Genomic DNA, 12,460 nt, shown 5'->3' on the forward strand with positions numbered 1-12,460 from the left:
CAAGGTATTGTGTTGTCCTGGGTTTTTTGTTTATTTGTGTCTTTTTGTGATTTCCAAAGAATACTTCCTTGAATTTGCTTAAGGCTTTACCAGAATACAGAATTGTCCTAATTAGAAGCGTGTCAAAGTATTATAAAACTTTAAAGTTGTGGTTCTCCACAAAGGAAACAGATAGAAGACTGCAGAAGATTGCCCAGCAAAGTTTCAGACCTGAGTTTGACCCCCTTTCTTTTTGAGTCAGTGTCTTTTTTATTGCACTATTTGGCAATAACAAGAGCTAAAAGGAATGAGTTGGGAGCAAAAAACAAACCTAAGTGCAAAACAACCAGGGAAAAAGTTTAATACCACTGAAAATAATATATATACAAAAGTTTTCAGAGTTTGTTTGGTTTTGTAACATAGAGCACCATTGATTCCACAGTACATTGCAACTCAGCCTACTACACCTTCCAGAAAGCACCCAAACTCCTGAAATCTGATTTAGCACCAAGGGATTGCCCTCTTGTTTAGCACCAAGAAGCCTGTTAAACATACCCTTTGATTCTCCCTGCCCTCCTCTCTTATGTGCATCAGGCACTGTCTGGCTGCTTACTCATCACTGGCATTCAAACACCAAATAGAAAAGGAGGAAGAAGGAAATTTCTTTCTGGAGATATTTAGTGTTAGAGAGTGTTGCTTAACTTCAGGGAGGTGCAGGGGCACTATACACTCTAAATAGACACTATCTGGATTCGCAGCTTGTTGAGGAAGAGAGAAAGGGATTCAGTTCCTGAGCATCACCTCCAGAAGGCTGCTTCCTCTCTACTGTCTGAAATTGTTCCTCTGAGCAATTCCACATGCTTGACCTGCTAAGGGAGGGGAAGACTTTCATAGTCTCCTTTAGTTCCCACGATGCCATCATCAAATATTTCCCTGGGAAAAACCCAGCTTTGCCTCTGTAAAACTTCATTTTTATACCCATTGCCTCAGTGACAGTGGTGAGGAAGATCCAGGTCCACCCGGAAAGTACCTGAAACTCATTCCAGTCTGTACAGCTTCTTTAGTAAAGCAGGGCAGGTGAGTAAACAGAGAGAAACTGTCCTGCAATTCTCTCAAGTTGTTTTTTTTTAATATTTAGCCTGGGTCCCTGTGCCTTTGCTATCCTGTGCTGAGTGTACTGGACCTAGTCCTGTGAAATGATGTGTATCTCCTGTTAGAGAGCTCTTATAGTCCCAGATGCTATAGGCAGAGACCATGGCTAATTATGGGACCTCAGAAGTTATGTAAATCAGAAGATTTCATTAACAGTGATGGGCAGAGGAGAAATACAATTTCTCCTGCTTGTCCTGTCCTGAGACTCAAAAAAGAGACAACTCCTGGCACTGTTCTTTCTGTGAGCATCACAACATGTGGAAGTAGATTTCCCAAAGTACTGAGTCAGCCTCATCTGCTCCCCTCAGGACTGTTGGAATCCCAGAGGGATGTGAGCAAGAGCGGTATGAGCCCAGTACAAATGGTACTAAAACCCCTACCACTGGCATTCCTTTCCCACCGTGACATCTCCAGCCTGTCAAGAAGAGCAAGGATTTGTTTTAGCCACATGCGTTTCTCAGTTGCTCTGATGAGTTTGCCAGAAAAAGGCACAGAGCACATGGCAGGGAAGCTTGTAAGCCTGGGGCAAGGTGCTGTAGTGTCACCTCTATGTCTTTTCACAGAGGCAAAGAGGTGCCAACTTGCCCAGAGTTGGAACTGATATAACTGTGACTGACTGCCCTTACAGCTTCCCGCTAAGATCCTGACATAGTGGTCTCTCAATACCAATGTGGGAGAACCACCTTCAGGAGGACAAGGTAATGGCAGGCAGGAGCCAGGGTCTGGCTCTCCCCTCACATCAGCTAATGCTAGGGATAACTGCTGATACCAATGGAAGGGCCAAAGAGGAGAGGAGATTCAGGGTCACTATCTGGACTGGTTTCCCACAGCTGGGGGACTGAGACTGAGTAGCACCCCAGGGGAGGTTTGGGAGGCTTGGCTCTCTCTCTCATTCTGAATTTAAAACTCATAGTGGGAATAGACTGGTGGGCTCTACTGATTCAAGGGAAGATGCCTCTGAAGACACTCACTGAGTGTCTGGCCTTTCATCTCTTCAAAGAGCTAGAGTTGTGAGAGAAGAGGCCAATCTCACCAGGCCTAAATTTTACAGCCAACCTGGTCACTATGACCCAGGAGAGTATCTAAGGAAAGTCAATGATATAATTCATGCAGTCAAAAGCTCCCTTTTTGGAAAGGCAGTATTGTCTCTCACCATCCTCTATCTTCCTTATGCCACTGGAAGCCATCAGACCCCAGTCTACTCTCCAGACTACATGTTTGAGAGGTGACATTAAGGCCATGTTGCAGGCTGCAAAGCTGGTATGTCTCATTGGGAGGAAGAGGGGCCAGGATGCACCTGGGCAGTGGGGATTTTCTAGCCCTTTCTATGGGAGTCCTTTGGGTATAAATTGCCAAGGAGGGACACACCTCCAAGAGCAGCACTTTGGCTTTTCTCCTGCTCTAGGACCCTAAATTCCATACACAGCTCACTGGCAGATTTAGAAGAAGCCAGTAACCTATGCTGGGGTCATGAGGTGAGGGGCCAAGAGATGGTAGTGTCATGCTGCAAGTGGACAGATACAGGCCTGGCTACAAGAGCGTGTGAGGTGGGAGCCAGCGTGGCAATTTTCACACTCAGTGCCTGAGACTTCACAGGCCCATTTCCAAGTGATTTGCAGTGGTTGCGGGCAGTAAAGAGAGAGAGAGGAAGAAGGAAAAGGGCAAAGAGGCCCCAGGGAGGAGGTGTGGAGTTAGTCAAGGCTGGGCTTGATCAGGTACCCATTGAAGGTGATGTACACATCAACATCATCACTGTAAATGGCATTCTCCCGCTCCCGCTTGTAGAGCCTCACCCAGATCTCATCCTTTTCCTGGAGCTCCAGCATGAGGCTCTGGCTCTGCATGATGCTACGGTCACTGGGTTGGGCATACAAGATGACTGCCTCTTCCTCATTGTGCATGATGTGCATGTAGGTCTCCTTGAAATTCCAGGTGTGGACATTGAGACTGAAATAGTAAAGTCCACCTACATAGCAGTAGAATTTACCATTGAACATGTCGAAGTGGCTATAGAGGTTGACAAAGACAGTGTCAAAGATCAAGACCTGGAAGCCCTCACTGCTGTGCAGTGCTTTCTTGCGACCAACAGAGAAGGCAGCGTACTGATGCTTGCAGGGTTCTCCAGCTGTGCCCATCTGTCCTTTACTGCCTTTCTGGCCCTGGGCACCTCGTTCGCCTCGTGGTCCTTCTTTGCCCCATTTCCCTGGCATTCCAGGCTCTCCCCGGTCTCCTTTCTCTCCTGCAAGACAAAGCAGAGGACAAAACTCCTGTGTGACACCAGAGAGGTGGAATTGGTGGTGAGAAAGCCTAATAAGGAAGCAAAGGATTGTACAAGGATGGGGCAAAGCCAGAAGAAGGAAAGTTCCTGAAGGTCACAAAATCATTGTGTTTCATGGGAAAGTAGTTAATGTAGCTCTGAGTACAACTAGGATCTTTTATGAACCTTCTGCTCCTCACATGTTATGGCCTTGCTGGAAGCACTAGGACCTGTCCCTTGGAGACCTCAGCCTGAGTGGGAGCCTCGCTGTGCAAAGTACCACTGGGGCCCTTGACTTCTTCCTCCCCCTCCACATTCCTTTACCTCCACCACAGACCATGTGTATCCTACACCCCTCTTCTTTGACCTAATTCTCTATGTAGTGTGCACACTGTTTTGCTGTAGGCTGGAGAAGGAGAAGTGCTAAATGTCTGTGGGAGAACATGACTAGAGAGGGATAACTGGATGGGCCAGAGGCAAAAGATCCAAGCTGGACTAAGCAAATGGTGAAATGCAAGTTAGAGGAGTGGTACTTTTACAATATTGGCATGCTTTGGGCATACTGTATAATTAATACTACAGTTCTGCCCTGGGGTTTGTGCATGTTGCCTGTCACATACTGGAATATTCATCAATACAGAGAGAGAGCAGCAGCAGAATGCACTTTGTGTACAGAGAGAAGAGATGGGGCCAGAGCAGCCTCCAATGCAAGCTACAGCATCCCAAACCTGTGCCGTGCTCTTTCCCTCTGTCTTCACCCCCTATGTAGGATTGCAGGTCCCCCTGAAACACCCCACTCCAGTCCAGGCCTGTGTCTCTCCCAGGCACACTGCTGAGCTTTGATGGGTTGCAGCTATTTCCAGGCTGGGCAGGGAAGGCGGAGCATCTGCCCAGCTAGCCCAGAGGAACCACAACGATCAAGGACTGGAGTAGGATCCAGCTGGGAACAGGCTTTTGCCCACAGCAAAGGTTAAAAGGAGAGCCCTGAAGGGAGGAGCTGGTCTAAAATAGGGAGCCTTTTCCAGCTATCCAAGCCAGCAGGGTGGAATGAGCCTGGAGGTCCTTGCAATAGCTGCTGCCTCTCCTTGTTCTCCTCCTGCTCCAAAATGCATGTGACCCATGGAGCTGGAGAAGGCTTCCCCACAGCCTTCCCAGGTGCCAGTGCCTACCCTCCAAACCTGCTTATTTTGCAGCTGGATAGAACTGCTTCTTTATCTCAGGCACTGCAGACTCTGAAGTCTGAGGTGAGGAAGGTGTCCTCCTGGCATGGCAAGAGGCTCCTACTGCCACTCCTGTGCTATCAGGGAGAAAGAGCTGGCAGCAGGCAGCATCCTGAGACACTGAGGTCACATCATGAATATGGACTGACTTCCCTCCTCCCTAGGCTACTCTTGATCACAGCACAAAACACTGAAACTCTGAACACAGTGTGTGTGGGCACATACCCTTCAGGGTGGCATCTTGCAGTCAGCATAACCATCATGCCAGCAGCCCAGCTGTCACCTTCACTGCAGTGTTACCAGTCCCGGAGCAGGCCTTGGCATCCTGGGGCCAAGACAAACACTTACCCTTCAGTATGGTGATGTTGATATATGGACGGACCTCTGGCATTGGGTATGGCAAGTGGTGGCGGCTGGGAGGGAGCTGTGGAGCATCTGTGGAAGGGTCCAGTGGGTCACAGCAGCGTTTGCAAGCACCATGGGCTGGTTCTGTGAGGCTGGCTTCATCAGTGGGTGCCCCAAGCACAACAAGAGTGAGAAGGAGGAAGGCCAGGGGTGTGCACAGATAAATTATGCCCATGGTGACCTGAGAAGATACAAGGAAGTACCAAAGTGAGGTATAAGAAGGGGAGGACATGGAATAGTGCAGAGATCACCACAAAACAGCTTTCTATGCTTGGAGCCAGGGGTGGAGTGAAATTGCATTGTGCTGTGGAGGGACTTTAGATGCTTGAAGTCTCTGGAGTCTCAGGGCTGCAATCTGAGTACCAACCACATGGCCCAAGAGGATGCTCTGTGTCCTTCTGCCCAGACCAAGAGGGCTTGACCTTCCCTAGGCAAACCACTGGAGCCACTAGTGCATTCAGTCCCCAGGCTGGGATTGAAGAAGGAGACATGGTGAACCACACAGCCCCTTTAGCAAAAAATGCACACAAAAGCTTTTCCAGTCCAGATACCACTAGGTATCAACTTCTTACAGGGGTTTGACCCAACAACCCTCCCTGTTCCAGCTGCAAACTTCATCCCTCTCCTTCCCCCCTACCAAACCCCTCTCTGTGCCTCAGCCCCTCTCCCCCCCTCCCAATGCCCAGCTGTATTCTCAACCAAACCCCAGCTCTTTCCCAAAGGGCTGTCCCTCTCCTCCGAGAGGAGCACCAGGCCTTTTGCAGAGAGACCGGAGGGGAGCTGCTCCACCGCAGAGGGTGAAGGAGGGGAAGCTGGGAGCAGGCAGCCTGCCGAGAAGGACGCTTACAGAAAGACAGACACGCAAACAAGCTGAGAAAGCCCCTTTCTCGGCTCCCCGTTCCCTACGCCTGCATCCCGGCACATCACGGCAGCTCACCCCGGAGGCTGCGGGCTCCCCTCCCTGCTTCCCAGCCGCTGCTGCCGGGCTCCCCTCCGCCTGCACAGCCGGCCCCCGGGCCCATGGCTTTAAGAAAGCTGGTTCTTGGCACAGGCACTGCTGAGTGCTGGCTGGGTGCAGCAAAGCGGGGCTGGACCTGCTCCCTCCTCTCTCCCTCCCTTTCTCTCCCTGGCTTTGGGCGCTCTCCCTTGCAAACGGGCTTGGGTTTCCTCGGCGCCTTTTTAACTCTTTCCTAGGTAGTGCCTTTTCCTTCTGTATGTTTTTTATTTGTTTTATGGTGGGTTTTCTTTTTTGTTGTTGTTGATGAAGCCTTTTCGCTTCCTAACAGCCTAGCCCTGCTCAGAAAACTGCAGGCAGCAGAGTTTGTGCACTGTGCAAAACGTGAGCAGGCAGCAGGGCAGTGTCCCACCCCAAGCATCTCAGGAAGGGTAAAGGGTGCATCGGTGCAAGGGAGAGGCTTTCCTTCAGGTGGGATGGATCAGGATTCTGCCCTCCTTTTCTTGTCCCATGCACAGCCCTGCTCTCTCCCTACGTGTGCCAGTCCCACTCTTACTCCCCAAACTTCTTCACCTTCCATTCTCTCCTGCATTGTTTCTTCTGCAGGTCACTGCAGGCTCTTGCTTCAGGCATGCTGTTCCTAGCAGACTTATCTGCCAAGTGGGAAAGGAATAATTTTTTCCCTCTCTGGTCATCTCCTTTCCCTGGGCAGAGCCCCAAGCCTTGCACTCCAGCACATGGTCATCAACCCCGGTCACATCCTAAGGTCAGGTCCGTGTCATTCTCTGGTCACATCCCCAGGTCAGGTCCCCAGCTGATCAATTTGCACAGGAGGGGTGTGCCTGGAAAGCTGCCCGGCAGCAAAGCTGAGGATCTGGAGCAAACCCTGGCCATGATCTTTGGCCTCAGCCTGGCGCCAAGCTGACGTTGTACTTGGGCTGTTGGAGTGAGTACAACGTGGCTGCACCAGAACCTGGGAATGAGGGCATTGTGGGGGGAAGGCATGTGGAGGGCACACACAGAAGACTTTTCTTACACTATAGGATTTGGGGGGGAGGGGGGGGAGGTGTCTTATCCTTCATCAAACCATTTTTTGGAACTTACACACGGTGGGGTGCACATCTGTATCTCTGGGAGGCTGAAGCAAGGATGGTCAATAGCTCTCCTGTTCCAGGGGTTCCAGAAGCGCCGAGTCAGCACTGTGCCTCCTGCAGTTTCTAAGAGAAGCTGCAAGAAGGCTCCAAGGCTTCTGAGGGGAAAAGGGTTTTGTGCATGTCTACGTGTGCCTGAGACTTTTTTCTTTCTGTTTTCCTTCTCCCGTTTGTTTGGTTTGGGAATGGGAGGCCCCATTTCCCAGCAAGTGGCTGGCGTTTGGCAGGACCCCAGCACCACTGGAGAAGCAAGCGGAAAACTCTGGGAAAATATGTGCTGCAAGCTGGGGGGAAGGGAGGAAGGGGGGCTGGGAGGCCTGGAGAGATTCTCAGGCTGCCTGTCAGGCTGGAGCTCAATGAATCGGGAGTGAACATGCCTCCCAGACAGGGTGGGAAAAGGACCAAGAAATTAGCTGCTGTGCCCGTGACTTTCTTGCTGGGCTCCATCACTGACATGCAATGAGACCCACTCCAAGTCTCCTGCATCTGCCTGTGCCTCAGTTTCTCCTTTTGGACAATGAGAGGGGGAAGGGTTAGGGCAGCACTTCTTGCTACTGGAGCCAGCTGACAGCAGGGGGGTTTCATGATCAGTTGTGTTGTCTTCTCTTTTCCTGCCTGCTGCTTCTGGGGATTTTGGCAGTTGACAGTACTATTGTTGAAAACCAATACATTTTCTGGGGTGGATGAAAACTCAGAGACCAACAGTGAAGGCAGAGTTCCTCTTTGTCTCATCAAAGCTATTGCACTGGCTCACTCCCTCGGGTTTTCCTGCCTGGCTTATTTCCAAGCATGACATTACCCTCTTTTGCAGCTCTGTGCCTTACATCTGGCCTCCTCAGCCTCTCCAAGGGGAACAGGTAGCAGGGAAGGTCATTGCCCTCGTTTCCATCTCACCTTTCCATCTGGAGTCCTGAGCTGCTGACAACCAAACAAGAGCTCTTTGTAGAGAACCTCGTCGGCTGGGGCCTTTGCCTTTTTCTCATCTGACTGCAAGAACAGCCCACAGTGGACAGTGAGCAAAGCTTTGTATTTAATGTCTTGTTTAAGCTGAACAGGGACCCACGGGGAGCCAGCCAACAAAGCCTTGTGCTGGTGGCATTGCCCAGCTGGGCAGCAGTTTATGCCAATAAAGACACTTTTGGCAGGGTAATATCTCCCCGCTCCTTGAAGGGGACTGGCTGTACCAGCAGCATTTTGCCAGGACAGCCCCATTAACAAGAGATTTTGGCTTGCATGGCCAAACGCTCAAAGGCAGAAGTTTTGAGAATGTTATCCAAAAAAACCTGTGCCAGCCACGCTTTTAAGGGTAACCCAAGCCTGAAGGCACCTCGTGTGCTTAGCAATCTTTCCTTTTCCTCATCGCATACTCTGCCTTGGAGGCAGCCCAGGGAAGCTCTGGCCAGATTGTACTGCAACAATCCCTGCTCAAAAGCAGCTGCTTCATCCTCCTTCTACATTTCCTCCCTTCTCCTGCACCTCCCCATCCCCCTCCCCCCTACAGGGCATAGTAGCAGGAAAAAGCCTGGCTGTCCCCTAGTGACTTCCTCCATCCGATTAACCCTTTCTGCCACAGGTACTGAAGGAAGGAAATTGCTTGGATGTTTCCTCCCCTTTCAACCTCCTGCTCAGCTCCCCTGCAGCACATATTGACCCCCTGCTCTTCAGCACATGCTCTCACCCACCCACTAGCACCCACGTACTCATTCTTCACTCCTCCTCCCTCACCAAATACTCCCAAGGCAAGGTATTATCCCCACCAAGAGGCAGAGAAACAGTCCCTTCTCTTCCCTTCCTGGCTCCTTCTCCTCAACCACAGCTGCTTTCCCTTTCCTCTCTTCCCACCCCTCTGCTCCCACTCTCCAAAAACATTGAAAGCCAGGGAGGGGGGATTAGGAAGAAAGTGGAGGACCTCTTACCTCTGCTCCCTTCTGGAGGGGTCCAGCGCTGGGTAATCTGTATCCTCAGCTGCTCCTGGTTAGCAGCACAGGGAGGGAGGGCTGGTGGGGCCCAGCTGACTCCAGACAGATGCTGGCCAAGTGCTCTTATGTAATTACTGTCTTTTCCATCCTGCCTCTGAGGCCTTTGTGAGTGCCTCCCCCCTCTGATCTGGCCCGTGTCAGCTTGGCTCTCTTTCCCTCCTTCCCTTCCTTCTTCCACCCACCCTGAATAGCATCAGCATTTGCTTAGCTCAACAGCTGATTCCTTCTGGAAGCAAAGTTCAGGCTTGTAGCTACTGCCTTTGATGCTCTTGAAAAGACAGCTCACACATGTTTCAAGAGCTGGGAAGTGGTGAGCAGCACTGCTCCGCACTCACCTCCTCTCTGTCACTGCTCTGGGTCCCTCCAGCTTGCTCTTTCAGCCTGCAGACAAAGAGGGGGACACCTGGGACATGGAAAGGTGGCGGTGTGTTTTTTATGCCTTAGTATTTTGGGGAGACCCCAGGTTACTCTGTAACATCAGTGGGTCTGCATGGGGACTGCTGCAGTCAAATCGGGCTGGGAAGTCAAATCTTTTCCAGCCTGTGCACTCTGCAGCTGTGCACAAAGTTTGTGTAATAGCCAGCCCTTGTTACCCAAGAGCACCAACATGGTATGAAATTACTGGCTTAGAATATGCTGTACGTCTCTGAGCACGGGCAGGCCCATTGGATGTCAGCTGCATGGCTACATTTCTCTCATAACTTCTGCCCATGTGGGGCCTGGACCAACCGGGAGCAACTCTTTCCGCAGGCTGCTGCCAAGTTTGAGTGCACTTCTGCCAGCAGGGATTTCTGCTGCAGGCAGCTCAGCAGCCTGGGCTGTGTCACACAGAGATCAAGGCCTGGCAAAGACACTACATTTTTTTCTGTGCATCGCCAAAATGCCACGTGGCTGAGGAGCAGCTGGAAGAGCCATTCACCTGTGCTCATTGCTAGAGTCAAGGTGTTGCTAGACTTGGCAGTTTCCAGCACTGAGAATGAAAGTGGGAACTTGTCACCCACTTCCCACTGCCCCCACAGCTAGTCCAAGACACCTCATGTCTTCCAAACACAGCTGAATGGTCTATCAGAGACTTGCTGATATCTGTGTCAGCTGGAGACGCCTTGAAACTAAGGGAGCATCACCCAGGCTGCCCCTCTCTCCATAGGGACCTTTTCCAGCGTGAGTGTCCCATCTCCTACCCCGACCCTGTGACCCTGCCTGCAAGACTACTCAGACTAGAGACTGTGCTGCTACCCACCCTAAATTCTGCATGTGACTACAAGCTCTAACCCTGCTGCAACCAGGAAGACTTTGCTGCCTTGTGAGCATCTAGGCCCAATAGCTTGGCTGGGTGGGAGATACCAGGTGACATTGTAGCCTATTTGAGACAGTTCTTAAATATAACCTTCAGCCCAGCCTGCTGCCTTCTGCTTCTCTGCATCTGAATGAATGCATCCAAACGCCTCCTCCTCCCACCCACCACTATCCACCCACAAGTTTTTACCACTGTGCTATCCCCCCAGCACAAACTCCTGGACTGCAGTTATCCTCAGTAGGTCACTACTTTGGGGGAATCTTAGCTCTCAAAAGGAATGCTGAGAAAGTTGTACAGTGGTTAAGACAAGAATATTTTTTTGTCAGAGGTACCCATGAGCTTTCTCATCCAAGAAAAAAGGACTTTGTGGCAAGAGGAGAGAAAGCTGGTGTTGCACAGCTTACAGAAGCTCTTGGATCTGTGATTGTTACTGCCGCTAAGGGGACCATGCTGACACCAGGGGCGTCTGCTGCTTGGTACCACTGTTCCGAGTGGCCCTAAATCCAGTCAACAGAGAAAGAGTCCTGCCACGTTTTCTGGCCATTTGATCCGGCTTGAGCATATTCATCACTCCACCTTCAAGGCACAGGGCACAAGTGGTTTTTGATGCCTCATGCAGCAAAGTTCGGTTCAGCAACAAGCCCTCTGCCGAAACCGTGCGATGCCTTGCGGTAGCTACAGTGGCTCTGAGGGTCCAACAGAGGGCTCTGCATGGACCTCCAGGCCCCCTCACCGGCATGGTGAATATATGGGATTTCCGAGAAGATAGAGGTGTCAGAGAGGGGACAAAAGTCCCGACAACATTCCTCGTTCCCGCAGCCAGCACACCGCGGGGCGTGCCGGGGTGCTGGGCATCGGCCATGCCTGCAGCATCCCCGCCGGGCACAGCACTGCCTCAAATCCAGGACATTTCTAGGTGGAAAAAGAGCAGGTGTGTGACGTCAAAGCGGGAACGACTCGGCTGCAGTCTGCCCGGCTCCCCTCCCGGTTCCCTGCCCGATGCCATCCCGGTTCCCCTCCCGGAGGCCGTCCGGTGGCTGTCGACTCCCCCCTGCAGGACGCACGGCGCAGCACCCGCGCCCCGCACTGCCGCCTCACAACCAAGAGGCTTGGGTGACTTGGTTGGGTTCACTTTCCTTTGTCCTCTCTGCAAATCCCCAGCCCCCCTCCCCCCTGCTGTCAGCTTGGCAGCTGCTGCGGTTCAAGCCCCCCGAAGGGAGCAGAGAAGGGCACAGTCCCTTCAAGAACAGTTCGTGAGTCAAGGCAGAAATCCTTCCTTCCCTCGCCACCCTGTTTGTCACGTCTAGGAGGGGAGGACATGCTGCAGCACGGGCGAGCATCTTTCACTGGTGGCACTGACGTGCCGGGTGTGTACGTGTGTCTGTGCATGACGTGGTTTAGGTGTGAGATCAGAGGGAGCCGTCCGCCTTGTGCGTGGCGTTTGCATATTTTATGCTTGGGAAGGCAAAGAACACCAAGTTTTCATGAGCAAATATTTGCATATTTTCCACTCGTTCGAGCAGATAAAGCACTTCAGTTCTCTGCTGCATCCTCAGGAGAGCCAGGAGCATCTTCTTTTCAAGGGTGTTTCCCTTTCATCTATCTCCTCGTCTCTTTTATCTGCTGTCCACCCAATTTCAATGACTGATTAACTGCTTCCTGACCCTTCCCCACACCCCCTTGTTCCATGGTCCTGTAGCAGCTGAAGCAGAACGTGGTCTGGATGGTTTTGCTGTTGCCTGAGCTGAGCTGCAGTGTTTCCCTGCTGATGACAAATACAACAGCTCCCTAACAACGGCTTCAAATGACATTAATTGTGAGCTGTGTTAGTAACAGCCTGGAAACGCACACTCACCTACCCACAATAGAGCCCCTTCCCAATCTCCATCCACTGTCCTTCCAGTTTCTCTCCTGAAGATCCCTTGCAGAGCGGAAGTGACCCACTGGGTGGGTCTGAAGATGCCCCAGGCCACTGATGAGGTGCAGAAATGTGCTTGGGTGTTCCCGTCTGGTGAGGCAGTGTCAGTTGCAAGGTCAAGTTGGCATCTTCCAGTTTAAGCCTCTG

The 12,460-nt window shown here is 51.6% G+C and overlaps 1 protein-coding gene across 2 annotated transcripts; it reads right to left on the minus strand.

Moving 5' to 3' along the window:
* Window positions 1–315: 315 nt before the first annotated feature.
* Window positions 316–9,942, minus strand: C1QTNF6 (C1q and TNF related 6). 2 transcript variants are annotated; one of them, XM_071730190.1, is made up of 3 exons: window positions 9,036–9,942; window positions 4,957–5,194; window positions 316–3,370 (listed from the first exon to the last, which is right to left on the minus strand). In XM_071730190.1, exons 2-3 carry the CDS (start codon window positions 5,186–5,188, stop codon window positions 2,823–2,825), a joined length of 780 nt encoding a protein of 259 aa, XP_071586291.1. In that variant the 5' UTR covers window positions 5,189–5,194; window positions 9,036–9,942; the 3' UTR covers window positions 316–2,822. The 2 variants fall into 2 exon arrangements, with proteins under 2 accessions (XP_071586291.1, XP_071586300.1); XM_071730199.1 differs by lacking the exon at window positions 9,036–9,942 and adding an exon at window positions 5,951–6,124.
* Between the last annotated feature and the right edge of the window lie 2,518 nt (window positions 9,943–12,460).

Source organism: Heliangelus exortis, chromosome 1 (genome assembly GCF_036169615.1).
Source record: "Heliangelus exortis chromosome 1, bHelExo1.hap1, whole genome shotgun sequence".
Taxonomy (NCBI): domain Eukaryota; kingdom Metazoa; phylum Chordata; class Aves; order Apodiformes; family Trochilidae; genus Heliangelus; species Heliangelus exortis.

Excerpts from the sequence above, each read along its gene's own strand:
- C1QTNF6 (XM_071730190.1), bottom strand. The coding sequence starts at position 5,188 with ATGGGCATAATTTATCTGTGCACACCCCTGGCCTTCCTCCTTCTCACT. Across the intron at positions 3,371-4,956 it reads CAACATCACCATACTGAAGG|GAGAGAAAGGAGACCGGGGA; the intron begins GTAAGTGTTTGT and ends TTTGTCTTGCAG.